At 29.0% G+C, this 14,099-nt stretch overlaps 2 protein-coding genes across 2 annotated transcripts; both read right to left on the minus strand.

Moving 5' to 3' along the window:
- Window positions 1-425: 425 nt before the first annotated feature.
- Window positions 426-2,083, minus strand: LOC111045290 (longitudinals lacking protein, isoforms A/B/D/L). The gene is made up of 2 exons (XM_022330665.2): window positions 1,794-2,083; window positions 426-902 (listed from the first exon to the last, which is right to left on the minus strand). Exons 1-2 carry the CDS (start codon window positions 1,801-1,803, stop codon window positions 676-678), a joined length of 237 nt encoding a protein of 78 aa, XP_022186357.1. The 5' UTR covers window positions 1,804-2,083; the 3' UTR covers window positions 426-675.
- Window positions 1,830-13,558, minus strand: LOC120351636 (zinc finger protein 425-like). The gene is made up of 7 exons (XM_039429528.1): window positions 13,426-13,558; window positions 12,235-12,468; window positions 8,614-8,799; window positions 7,438-7,584; window positions 6,251-6,439; window positions 3,109-3,294; window positions 1,830-2,056 (listed from the first exon to the last, which is right to left on the minus strand). Exons 1-7 carry the CDS (start codon window positions 13,556-13,558, stop codon window positions 1,830-1,832), a joined length of 1,302 nt encoding a protein of 433 aa, XP_039285462.1.
- Window positions 13,559-14,099: the final 541 nt, after the last annotated feature.

Raw genomic sequence — 14,099 nt, forward strand, 5'->3', positions numbered from 1 at the left:
GGGAAATGAGTAGGTGGGGTTTGAATAATGGTTTGATTTTGTGGGTTTTTAATACTCTTCCATTCTGTCTGTGGTGCCCTTGATGTATGGGAGGAGTACTGTTTTTTCAAAATATTCTTCTTTTTCTTGTTGATTCCCTTTTTTAAGTGGAGACAGATTTTTCTATTGATTTTTGAATGATTGTAGTTGGGTAGCCATTGGATTTGAGAATGTTAGTCACTGTCTTTATTTCTTCTTCTCTCCTTTTTTCATTGGTGAGATGAAGAGATCTGAAGATTAAGCTGTTTATAACTGAGGAGGATTGAGCCGGGTGGTGATGTGATTGGAAATGTACCTGTTAGTGTGGGTGGGCTTTCTGTATACTGAATAGTTCAAACTTCCATCGGTTTGTCTCATCAATAGAACGTCTAAAAAGGGTAAAATGACTTCACTGAGCTTGGTGAAACCGAACACAACACTACATAGTATTTTCACTGTAATACAGAAAAGTAATTATATCAGATACGGTAATAGAATAATCATAACAAAGCCTGATTGTAAAATATTCTTATAAATTTACCATAGCTTGAGGGATACATATTGGTTTGAAATAAAATTAAGTTATACTACTTCAATGTTCAATGGCTCTTTCAATGCTTTTCCGCCATTGCTAGGTAACCATTGAGTTTCATTGCATCAACTTGCAATCTTGAAATGTTTCAAAGCTACATGACTTGTCAAATGATTTTTCTTCCTGGATTTATGAGGACAGTAGGGACACTGCAATGAAGGCTCCTTGCCGCATTCATGCTTCTGATGAGCATACAAACTGCTCTTGTAGTTATAAACTCTTCCACACTTTTCGCACTTGAAAATAGCCTTTGAGCTGTGCTGTAGCTCTTCGAATACATCCTCCAAAAAACCTAGAATACAGAGAATATAGTATTGTAGGGGAAATAACAAGATATGTGTAACTCAGTATAAGGTAACAAGAAATACTAACATGATCAATAAAAAAATAGGTTGATGGATGGAACATAAAAAAATGGTTTTCAAAACCACTACTAAACGGTGTTTTACTGATAAATGGTCTTTCAATTTGTATTAACTATATAGCTCACATTATACAGAAGTGGAGTGGGGACGACTCACTCCTTGAATTTTGTTTCGTGGTTTCAAAAATATTAAAAGAAGAAATTTCATGATTTTAGTAAATCAGAAATACTGTCAATACACTGTGGGACCGTCTCTATAAAAGATTTTTCAAGACGTTATTAGTCAAGCTCACTATGGTTGCTCTAAAGCAGCGCTACAAGAACCCTTTTGATTTGTAAAAGTTGAACAAATTTAGAAAGTTACATCGAAGTTTTGAGAACAACTGCTAGAATAGTTATGATTTTTTTCTCTATAGTTAATGGTTTGGCAACCAAAGCCTCTTTGAAATAAAGAATGTTTTTCAGAATAGAAACAAATGATGTACACATAGCATAATACAGTATAGTCCTATAAAAGTGAATACCACGGTGAGTTTTGTAATGAATTTACATGTCTAATGAGGGGTAGGACTATGCAAATCTATGAAAATCTGTGGATTTTCTTAAAAATAATAAATATTTGGAATGACTACCTACTTTTTACATATGGTGATCGGTAATCCAATAGTTATTATACCAGTATAGTATTACAAGTTCATTTTATTATTTAACCACAGCTTTGAAATATATACAAAAGAGTGTAAAAATCATGAATTGTTTCTTCATTGTTTCAATGCATGTTGATTCAATTCAATAGTCTGGCTCATTATTGCTACTCACTTAGTTTCATTGTAAATTTAGAACTAGTTGAAGTTACTAATTGTAATTGGAAGAGTAGGTATGTTTCAAAGCTACATGTCGCCTCAAATTATTTTTCTTTGTAGATTTGTAAGGACAGTGTGGACACTGCAGCGAAGGTGCTTTGCCGCATTCATGTTTCAAATGAGCGTACAAGTTGCACTTATGACGATACAATTTTCCACACTTTAGACACTCGAAATTCATCGGGTTTTGGCCTTCGAAGACATTATCTTCAAATAAACCTAGAAGCAGAAAATTCATTTCTGAAGATAAATTTTGGTGCAGATTCATACCAAATACTCAAACTCAATATTATAGATTACGCATATTTAGGCTATTTGGAAAAGAAATGAAAATTAATTTAAAAAAAATACCCTACTAACTTGTCAATTATTCCTTTTATTGAACAATTCAATTATCGAGGGTTAGGGTAGAGGGAGGGGGATCAGCACAAAACCGTTCATCTCCAGAGTTTAATAGAATAATACATTGGCCAATATAAGGTAATGTTACATCAGCAAATTATCATTGAAATTTCGAATCGAAAAATGTTTACAATGCACAGATAATTCTAAATTTTATTTTAAATAAAAACAAATTATTCATTTAACAATAAATCACAACTTTCAAAATATTTTATTAATTATTGAAGTTCCTGGAAAGTTTGAGCCTGTGAAATAGCACACAATCACTCACTAAGAAAGCACAGCAGCTGAATATGGGCAAGACGAGTCGTCAGAAATTAACTTAGGCTATGTCACTTAGGGCCGTTTGCACAGTGACAGATTCAACTAAATTTTATTTTCAACTGGATTAAATTCGTATCAAGTATCATTTCGTTATAATGTGGTTCATTCTGAGTTTAAGACAACAGCTGATTAAGTTCAGTTCAAGCTTTGACTGTGCAAAAAACGGCCCTTAGAACCGTTTGCACAGTCACAGTTTAAACTATAAATTTCATTTTAAACTGGAATAAATCCGTATCAAGTCTCGTTTGTTATGTGTCTCATTTTGAGTTTAAGCCACCAGCTGATTTAATTTCGTTTTAGCTTTGACTGTGCAAACGACCCTAATAATTGATAAAATATTACAACTTCTTCTGAATTTCAATCTCACACTTAAAATCATATAATATAGCTAGATAAGAGTACAATCGTACACTTGGATGATACGTATTGGTTCATCATGTATTGTACACTTTGCATGAACCTTATGCTTTTCATGTAATTTTTTCAAATTTAGAATGGCATTCTCAAGTTGGTGTGTCTCAAAGCGATATGGGCTTTCAAATTACTCTTCTTCTTAGTTCTGTGAGGGCAGTGAGGACACTGCATTAAAGGATTTTTGCCACATTCGTATTTATGATGTGCATAGAGGGTGCACTTGTGGCGATAGATTTTTCCACATTTTTGGCACCTGAAATTCTCAGGTGGTTTGCTGGATTTATCTTCAAGGAACATTTCTTGTCCAAAGTTGTATCCTAGAAACGACAGATATAAAATTTAGAAAATGTAGATTGTCTAAAAAAAAAATTATTTATTATTACTTCATCATTGGATATTAAGATAGAATTTCAATCTCACACTTAAAACCATATAACTAGATAAAAGTTCACTCGAACACTTGGAGAATACGTATTGTTTCATCCTGTCTTGTACACTTTGCAAGAACCTCTTAATATGCTTTTCATGTAATTTTTTCAAATTTAGAATGGCATTCTCAAGTTGGTGTGTCTCAAAGCGATATGGGCTTTCAAGTTGCTCTTCTTCTTAGTTTTGTGAGGGCAGTGAGGACACTCAAATGTAATATATATATATATATATATATATATATATATATATATATATATATATATATATATATATATATATATATATATATATATATATATATATATATATATATATATATATATATATATATATATATATATATATATATATATATATATATATATATATATATATATATATATATATATATATATATATATATATATATATATATATATATATATATATATATATATATATATATATATATATATATATATATATATATATATATATATATATATATATATATATATATATATATATATATATATATATATATATATATATATATATATATATATATATATATATATATATATATATATATATATATATATATATATATATATATATATATATATATATATATATATATATATATATATATATATATATATATATATATATATATATATATATATATATATATATATATATATATATATATATATATATATATATATATATATATATATATATATATATATATATATATATATATATATATATATATATATATATATATATATATATATATATATATATATATATATATATATATATATATATATATATATATATATATATATATATATATATATATATATATATATATATATATATATATATATATATATATATATATATATATATATATATATATATATATATATATATATATATATATATATATATATATATATATATATATATATATATATATATATATATATATATATATATATATATATATATATATATATATATATATATATATATATATATATATATATATATATATATATATATATATATATATATATATATATATATATATATATATATATATATATATATATATATATATATATATATATATATATATATATATATATATATATATATATATATATATATATATATATATATATATATATATATATATATATATATATATATATATATATATATATATATATATATATATATATATATATATATATATATATATATATATATATATATATATATATATATATATATATATATATATATATATATATATATATATATATATATATATATATATATATATATATATATATATATATATATATATATATATATATATATATATATATATATATATATATATATATATATATATATATATATATATATATATATATATATATATATATATATATATATATATATATATATATATATATATATATATATATATATATATATATATATATATATATATATATATATATATATATATATATATATATATATATATATATATATATATATATATATATATATATATATATATATATATATATATATATATATATATATATATATATATATATATATATATATATATATATATATATATATATATATATATATATATATATATATATATATATATATATATATATATATATATATATATATATATATATATATATATATATTTGACAACCTGCAACTTTATGGAGTCTGGCCTATACCTATAAACAAGGGCTGTTTTTCTGAGCACATCACCCAGAACTATCCCAGCTCATAAATAACAAGTTCAGTAGGAAGATGATGGATTATGTTGAGAATTTGCATAGATGAAGGATATTATTTATATTAAATATTATTTATATTATTTATATTATTATTTATATTAAAAAAAATTTGCCAACCTTTTATGGAAACATTTTTACTTCATATTCATGACCATTGAAGTGAAAGTATATTATATTAACATGAATTAGTCGGCTATTGAAATCTTTTCGTTCCACTGAAAGACTCTGTATTTCAAATTCATACAAAATGACCGTTCAAACAAGGCACACCACGGACAGAGGTGCATAGAGGAGGCAACAAAGGATAATGAAACAGTAGAAAATATAGAAGATGGATGCACTAGATGAATATTGATAACAGAAGAGGGAGAATAGAGCACTGTAGCAAAGGAATACAATGAACTATCTAATGAAACAGGAAAATCGAATTACATCAGATTGATATCAAATGGAGTATGTTTTATTGTCATTAACAATTACATGTATTGACAACGAATATAAGTTCAAAAAATAGATATTGGTCAATAATACTGACAGTTGAACAAAATTACAATACGAAAATGCACAGCTTGGTAAATTGAAAACTGTATGCATGCTCGAAAAGTTCTTAAATAATTTTCAAGTGGCCACGTATAAATAAAATTTTTAACTCTTCACATAGAAATCATACATTCCACTGCACTCCTTGTAAATCGTACCTAATTTAACCATGTTCAAATGACTTCACTGAGCTTGGTGAAACCGAACACAATAACACTACATAGTATTTTCACTGTAATACAGAAAAGTAATTATATCAGATACGGTAATAGAATAATCATAACAAAGCCTGATTGTTAAATATTCTTATGAATTTACCATAGCTTGAGGGATACATATTGGTTTGAAATAAAATTAAGTTATACTACTTCAATGTTCAATGGCTCTTTTAATGCTTTTCCCCCATTGCTAGGTAACCATTGAGTTTCATTGCATCAACTTGCAATCTTGAAATGTTTCAAAGCTACATGACTTGTCAAATGATTTTTCTTCCTGGATTTATGAGGACAGTAGGGACACTGCAATGAAGGCTCCTTGCCGCATTCATGCTTCTGATGAGCATACAAACTGCTCTTGTAGTTATAAACTCTTCCACACTTTTCGCACTTGAAAATAGCCTTTGAGCTGTGCTGTAGCTCTTCGAATACATCCTCCAAAAAACCTAGAATACAGAGAATATAGTATTGTAGGGGAAATAACAAGATATGTGTAACTCAGTATAAGGTAACAAGAAATACTAACATGATCAATAAAAAAATAGGTTGATGGATGGAACATAAAAAAAATGGTTTTCAAAACCACTACTAAATGGTGTTTTACTGATAAATGGTCTTTCAATTTGTATTAACTATATAGCTCACATTATACAGAAGTGGAGTGGGGACGACTCACTCCTTAAATTTTGTTTCGTGGTTTCAAAAATATTAAAAGAAGAAATTTCATGATTTTAGTAAATCAGAAATACTGTCAATACACTGTGGGACCGTCTCTATAAACGATTTTTCAAGACGTTATTAGTCAAGCTCACTATGGTTGCTCTAAAGCAGCGCTACAAGAACCGTTTTGATTTGTAAAAGTTGAACAAATTTAGAAAGTTACATTGAAGTTTTGAGAACAACTGCTAGAATAGTTATGATTGTTTTCTCTAGTTAATGGTTTGGCAACCAAAGCCTCTTTGAAATAAAGAATGTTTTTCAGAATAGAAAGAAATGATGTACACATAGCATAATACAGTATAGTCCTATAAAAGTGAATACCACGGTGAGTTTTGTAATGAATTTACATGTCTAATGAGGGGTAGGACTATGCAAATCAATGAAAATCTGTCGATTTTCATAAAAATAATATATATTTGGAATGACTACTTTTTACATATGATGATCGGTAATCCAATAGTTATTATACCAGTATAGTATTACAAGTTCATTTTATTGTTCAATCACAGCTTTGAAATATATACGAGTGTAAAAATCATGAATTGTTTCTTCATTGTTTCAATGCATGTTAATTCAATTTAATACTCTGGCTCATTATTGCTACTCAATTAGTTTCATTGTAAATTTAGAACTAGTTGAAGTTACTAATTGTAATTGGAAGAGTAGGTATGTTTCAAAGCTACATGTCGCCTCAAATTATTTTTCTTTGTAGATTTGTAAGGACAGTGTGGACACTGCAGCGAAGGTGCTTTGCCGCATTCATGTTTCAAATGAGCGTACAAGTTGCACTTATGACGATACAATTTTCCACATTTTAGACACTCGAAATTCATCGGGTTTTGGCCTTCGAAGACATTATCTTCAAAAAAACCTAGAAGCAGAAAATTCATTTCTGAAGATAAATTTTGGTGCAGATTCATACCAAATACTCAAACTCAATTATAGATTACGCATATTTAGGCTATTTGGAAAAAAATGAAAATTAATTACAAAATACCCTACTAACTTGTCAATTATTCATTTTATTGAACAATTCAATTATCGAGGGTTAGGGTAGAGGGTGTGGGATCAGCACAAAACCGTTCATCTCCAGAGTTTAATAGAATAATACATTGGCCAATATGAGGTAATGTTACATCAGCAAATTATCATTGAAATTTCGAATCGAAAAATGTTTACAATGCACAGATAATTCTAAATAAAAACAAATTATTAATTTAACAATAAATCACAACTTTCAAAATATTTTATTAATTATTGAAGTTCCTGGAAAGTTTGAGCCTGTGAAATAGCACACAATCACTCACTAAGAAAGCACAGCAGCTGAATATGGGCAAGACGAGTCGTCAGAAATTAACTTAGGCTATATGTCACTTAGGGCCGTTTGCACAGTGACAGATTCAACTAAATTTTATTTTAAACTGGATTAAATTCGTATCAAGTATCATTTCGTTATAATGTGGTTCATTCTGAGTTTAAGACAACAGCTGATTAAGTTCAGTTTAAGCTTTGACTGTGCAAACGGCCCTTAGTACCGTTTGCACAGTCACAGTCACTAAATTTTATTTTAAACTGGAATAAATCCGTATCAAGTCTCGTTTGTTATGTGTCTCATTTTGAGTTTAAGCCACCAGCTGATTTAATTTCATTTAGCTTTGACTGTGCAAACGACCCTAATAATGGATAAAATATTACAATTTCTTCTGAATTTCAATCTAACACTTAAAACCATATAATATAACTATAGATAAGAGTACAATCGTACACTTGGATGATACGTATTGGTTCATCATGTATTGTACACTTTGCATGAACCTTATGCTTTTCATGTAAATGTTTCAAATTTAGACTGGAATTCTCAAGTTGGTGTGTCTCAAAGCGATATGGGCTTTCAAATTACTCTTCTTCTTAGTTCTGTGAGGGCAGTGAGGACACTGCATTAAAGGATTTTTGCCACATTCGTATTTATGATGTGCATAGAGGGTGCACTTGTGGCGATAGATTTTTCCACATTTTTGGCACCTGAAATGCTCAGGTGGTTTGCTGGATTTATCTTCAAGGAACATTTCTTGTCCAAAGTTGTATCCTAGAAACGACAGATATAAAATTTAGAAAATGTAGATTGTCTAAATAAATAATTATTTATTATTACTTCATCATTGGATATTAAGATAGAATTTCAATCTCACACTTAAAACCATATAACTAGATAAAAGTTCACTCGAACACTTGGAGAATACGTATTGTTTCATCCTGTCTTGTACACTTTGCAAGAACCTTAATATGATTTTCATGTAATTTTTTCAAATTTAGAATGGCATTCTCAAGTTGGTGTGTCTCAAAGCGATATGGGCTTTCAAGTTGCTCTTCTTCTTAGTTTTGTGAGGGCAGTGAGGACACTGCATTAAAGGATTTTTGCCACATTCGTATTTATGATGTGCATAGAGGTTGCACTTGTGGCGATAAATTTTTCCACATTTTTGGCACCTGAAATTCTCAGGTGGTTTGCTGGATTTATCTTCAGGGAACATTTCTTGTCCGAAGTAGTATCCTAAAAACGACAGATATAGAAAAATTAGAAAATGTAGATTGTTTACATTTTTAACACTGTACTGTAACGAGATGAGAAAAGTTCAAAGTTTATTAACGTAATTAGAATGTTACTTTTTCCACAAGGTGAAAAGGAAAGAAAACACAAAAATTTCATTATTTTTATTTATTTAGGCTATTTATAATTTTTACAAAGTAGCACTGATTGGGAGAGAAAAATTAAGGATATTCCTTGTACCATTTTTCTCCCAAATTTATATAATATTTTAAAAGTCCGACATAGGGTTATGGTTTCACTTTTCTAAAATTTAGTCCATTCTCGCTAAAAAAAAAAAAAAACAACGAAAACTAAGAATTATTTTAAATTTTGATGTTTAAAATCTATCTGAAGAAGCCTAGAATGGAATAGAATAGAATGACTGCCTTCATTTTAAACCTGGGAGGGCGAAGCCTAGCATAGAATAGAACTTCAAAAATTCAGGTGAAAACTTCAAACTTGTCAAACTGGACAAGCACATTATGCCCTCTGTCCTACGATTGTCTTGTGTGTTCAGTCTCAACTGTTAGCTGTTCTCATTTTACAAAATTTCCCATGAATTTGTACCGAATTTCAATGAAATGAATGTAAGAATTTCAATGAGACAGGCTTCAATAGAAATTTGTGAGAAATTAAAATACCGGTACAAATGAAAAGTGTACAGTGGACGTGGGTTAAGGATGAGAAGATGATAAATAACCTATTCAATTATGTCTAAAGAAGGAAAGCGGATGAATTTATTATAAGAGAATATGTACAGAATAAATTTATTCTATTACAGAGAATAATGGCAACTATTAGAGTGATATTTACTACTTTCTACATTTGAAAGTCTCCATGATCGATAAAAATGTTATTATTCTCCAAGTGGCTTGATAATCTTCAAGCAAATTCAAGATGACAAAAATTGATCTAGAAAATGAAAATATTCTCTATTATAACCATTAAACTCTAAATCGGTGGTGTGAGATAAGAAATTCAAGTGAAAGGTTTGTGTTCTGTGAGCTCCGTGTTCAACAGCAGACTACGGAAGTTTCAAGTGTAGTGAGATATTATTACTGTGTACATATAACGGAGCCTTACTAGACACTGTGTTTCATGAGTCTATATACTGTTTATATATAACAAAACTTTTTATAAATTTTTCGATTCGAATAGAATAGTTAATAAGTAGGGGCAGAGCGGAGGAAGTTAAAGACTTGGACTTTGAACGTCCTACCTAGCCAGGATAATTCATTCAGTCAGCAACTGTCTTTATAGTCAGAAATAAATTTTTATCTTTTGATATCTATTGCCGAAAAATTCTTCTCTACTGTGTCTTATCTGAGAATGATGCAGATTCGTAGTTAAAATATCTTTCTGTTTAAGGGTGCGTACAGATTTACGCGCCGCGAACATGAGCAATTCACTTTTAATCAGCTGACTATATCTGTATTTTTACAGAAACGGTAAGTAGTCCAGTCACTATATACATTGGTGAATGCAATTTATATTGTAGTTCTGATTTTTGAATATATTATTTGAGTACATAGGAGGAGTGCAGAACCAATTTCTTCATGCAAAATTTCCTTGTGCTAGATACAGAGTGGCCCAAAAACGTCGTATTTTCAGCTCATTTTCCAGTTTTCAGCTATTTTTGCCAAATATCGTAATCGGACAGAAAAATTTGCTCTCGCTTTGTTTCTAGATTATAAAATTCTGAATAGAACGAGATCATTCGGAGCTCTCTATCTCCAATAAGTACAGAGTTATGATTTTTCAAAAATGAGTGAAATTTGAAGAAAAAATCAATTTTGATGAATTTTTGTTTTTGATCAACAATATCTTCCGATTATTATCATTTAGATGTATAATTCAAAATACGTCTGAGCGTATTTTTGTGCTTTACAATCTAAGATCAGGTAGAGCGCTCTATCTTATGTAGATTTCCAGGTACACCTAACAACAATGCTCCTTGTATTGTGGAAAACACCTAATTTTCAGCTTCAACCATAATCACCAACTACATTGTCCTCACATTGATATTTCGCACAATGACATAAGTCCATGAGATCATGTTCTATGAGAATCACCCGTTAGATTCCCTTCATTTCAGTATTTCCTAGTGGAGAGGCGCGCTTAAGGACACCTCAAGGATCAAAATTTTCAACACTTATAACTTTTGACACAATGCTCAGATTCCATCGTACTACACTTCATTCTTCTCGGCTCGTCAAGGCAATCCAAAATCATGCATCACAAGTCAAATTCGGTCGAAAAATTGAAAATTTATTGTTGAGTGTACTCAAACCTATATTCCAATATACAAAAAAATGGCCAATTTCTATATTCAAAGCTATGTATCTCGGTAACCTCTCATTATAAAAATCATTAATTGATCTTGAAATGTACAATAGAATTTTCTCTTTCATCTGCTGTAAATGATTCATGCAAAAATATGTTTGTAAATTGAGATTTGATTGTTGAAAAAAATCCGGAAATTGTAGATATTTTTCTCATATTAACGGTATTGGCAGTTGTATGATAGGGAAAAGTGATTTAAGATGGATTTTAGGCAACTGAGCTCGTAGAGGATGAATTTTTCTACAATATAGAATCAATTGTGAGTTTCTATGATGTATCAGACTCGTTTTAGAAACTCTTGATCAACAGTGAAATCACGAAAAAATGTAAACACTGAAATCGCCATTTTTAAAATCTTGTATTGAAACCGAAAATATTATTTATTGGAGTGTGTAGAGGGGGAACGATTTTCACATCCTCACTAGATTTGGAAATTTTATCAGAAGTATTTCACAAAACATGTAGCTTTGAATGTGAAAATTGGCCATTTTCTGTATATTGGAATATGGGCTTAAGTACACTCACAATAAATTTTCCATTTTTCGACCGAATTTGACTTATAATGCATGTTTTTGGACCGCCTTGACGAGCCGAGAAGAATGAAGTGTTTGGCAGCTATGTGAGCCTTCAAGTTGCCCTTGAATGTAGTCCTATGAGGACAGTGTGGGCACTGCAGTGAAGGTGTTTTACCGCATCCATGCTTCTGATGAGCATAGAGGTTGCACTTGTGGCGGTAAATTTTTCCACATTTTTGACACGTGAAATTCTCAAGTGGTCTGCTGGATTTGTTTTCAAGGAACCTTTCTTCATGTCTGAAGTTGAATCCTAAAAAGAACAGACAGATACTTTAGTTTGTTTACCACAACTACTGTAATGAGATGAAAAATATTTATAGCTCACTCAACCTAATCTAAATGTTAATTTTTCCAAAAATAAGAGAGAACAAGAAATAATGGAATATCGCTAAACATGTGTACGGTATATGATATTAATTTGGGCCATGACATAATATATTTTCACATAGAAGAACACAAAGAATTCATTTTAATTTCAAGAACATTTTATAATGTTTGTCTAAAACAGTGTACCATTCTATTACATATGCTCTCAACTCTCTTGCCTTTTGTTTGTACACACACTGTTTATAATGTCAGCTATTACTGTTTTAAAAGATTTATAATAGAAGAAAAAATAATTTTCATTAATATACCGTCTCCTACACGGTTCTGACTATAGGAACACTCAAATTTTCCTGTCAAAACTAAAAATACAGTACAATGTATTTTTTCACAAAACCTATTTATCAACTTGAATGCTATGACTTATTGTCATAAATTGAAACTAAATAAAATGATACAGTGTTGCAATTATTGAACAAATGCTCTATTGCACAATAGTTACTATCGAAGAATTGTTTGTCCGAACGATAATCGGAAAATGAATTAATAAAATCATATTTAGACCTATTTGTAATTTATATATTTTAATCTTAAACCATTTAGTATGGAATGAGCGCTGCTACCCGGAGATTGTCCGTTGGTTTTGTCCGTTTGGGTAGCTTACCGGCCTCTCCGGCAAACAGAATTATTAGATTCTTGCACCGGAAGATAATTTTTCATAGTGGCTCGCAATTCTCAACGAATTCCTCTTCAGCTGTCTTCTCTGCTGTCGACATTTGAAGTCACAGAAAACTTCAGGGTGCGGTTATGGCCTTGGATTAGAATGGAGTTTTGTGCAATAACAGATCAGAGTGTTGTGAGATAATATGAGTCTTCAAATTGCTTCTCTGCTTAGTTTTGTGATGACAGTGTGGACACTGCAGCGAAGGTGCTTTGCCGCATTCATGTTTCAAATGAGCGTACAAGTTGCACTTGTAACGGTACTTTTTTCCACACTTTGGACATTTGAAATTCATCGGGCTTTGGTCTTTGAAGACAACATTATTTCCGAAAAAACCTGGAAGTAGAGAATTCATATCTGAAGATAGTTTGTCACAAATCTATTATCCATGTAAAATATTGAAATTAAATGTGAATTTAGATATACCACTTTTATTCATTTATTTATTAGGTTAGCATAAACAATATAATCCGAAAAGAAAAAACAGGCTATTGCCCAAAACTTCTTTAATTTCCCAATAATTTAGTTTCAAATTTTCCAAATATTATACATATGTTATGTCCATTTCAATTTCTACTACACCAATTCATCAATCTGAAATTATAAATTAGAATAAAACAAACAATTTTAAATTTGGATAGATTGATAGTAAAACTTTCGTAAAATATGAAACAAACTTTAAATTCAAAAAAAAAGAATAAAACCACTTAAATTTTGAGTATTTTAAAATTTTTATGTCTTAAATATATGAAATAAAATACGTTCTCTATAACAAACATCATGTATTGAACTCAATTATAAACTATACTTTTCATTATAGTTCCTACAAATCCATG

Source organism: Nilaparvata lugens, chromosome 5 (assembly GCF_014356525.2).
Source record: "Nilaparvata lugens isolate BPH chromosome 5, ASM1435652v1, whole genome shotgun sequence".
NCBI lineage: Eukaryota > Metazoa > Arthropoda > Insecta > Hemiptera > Delphacidae > Nilaparvata > Nilaparvata lugens.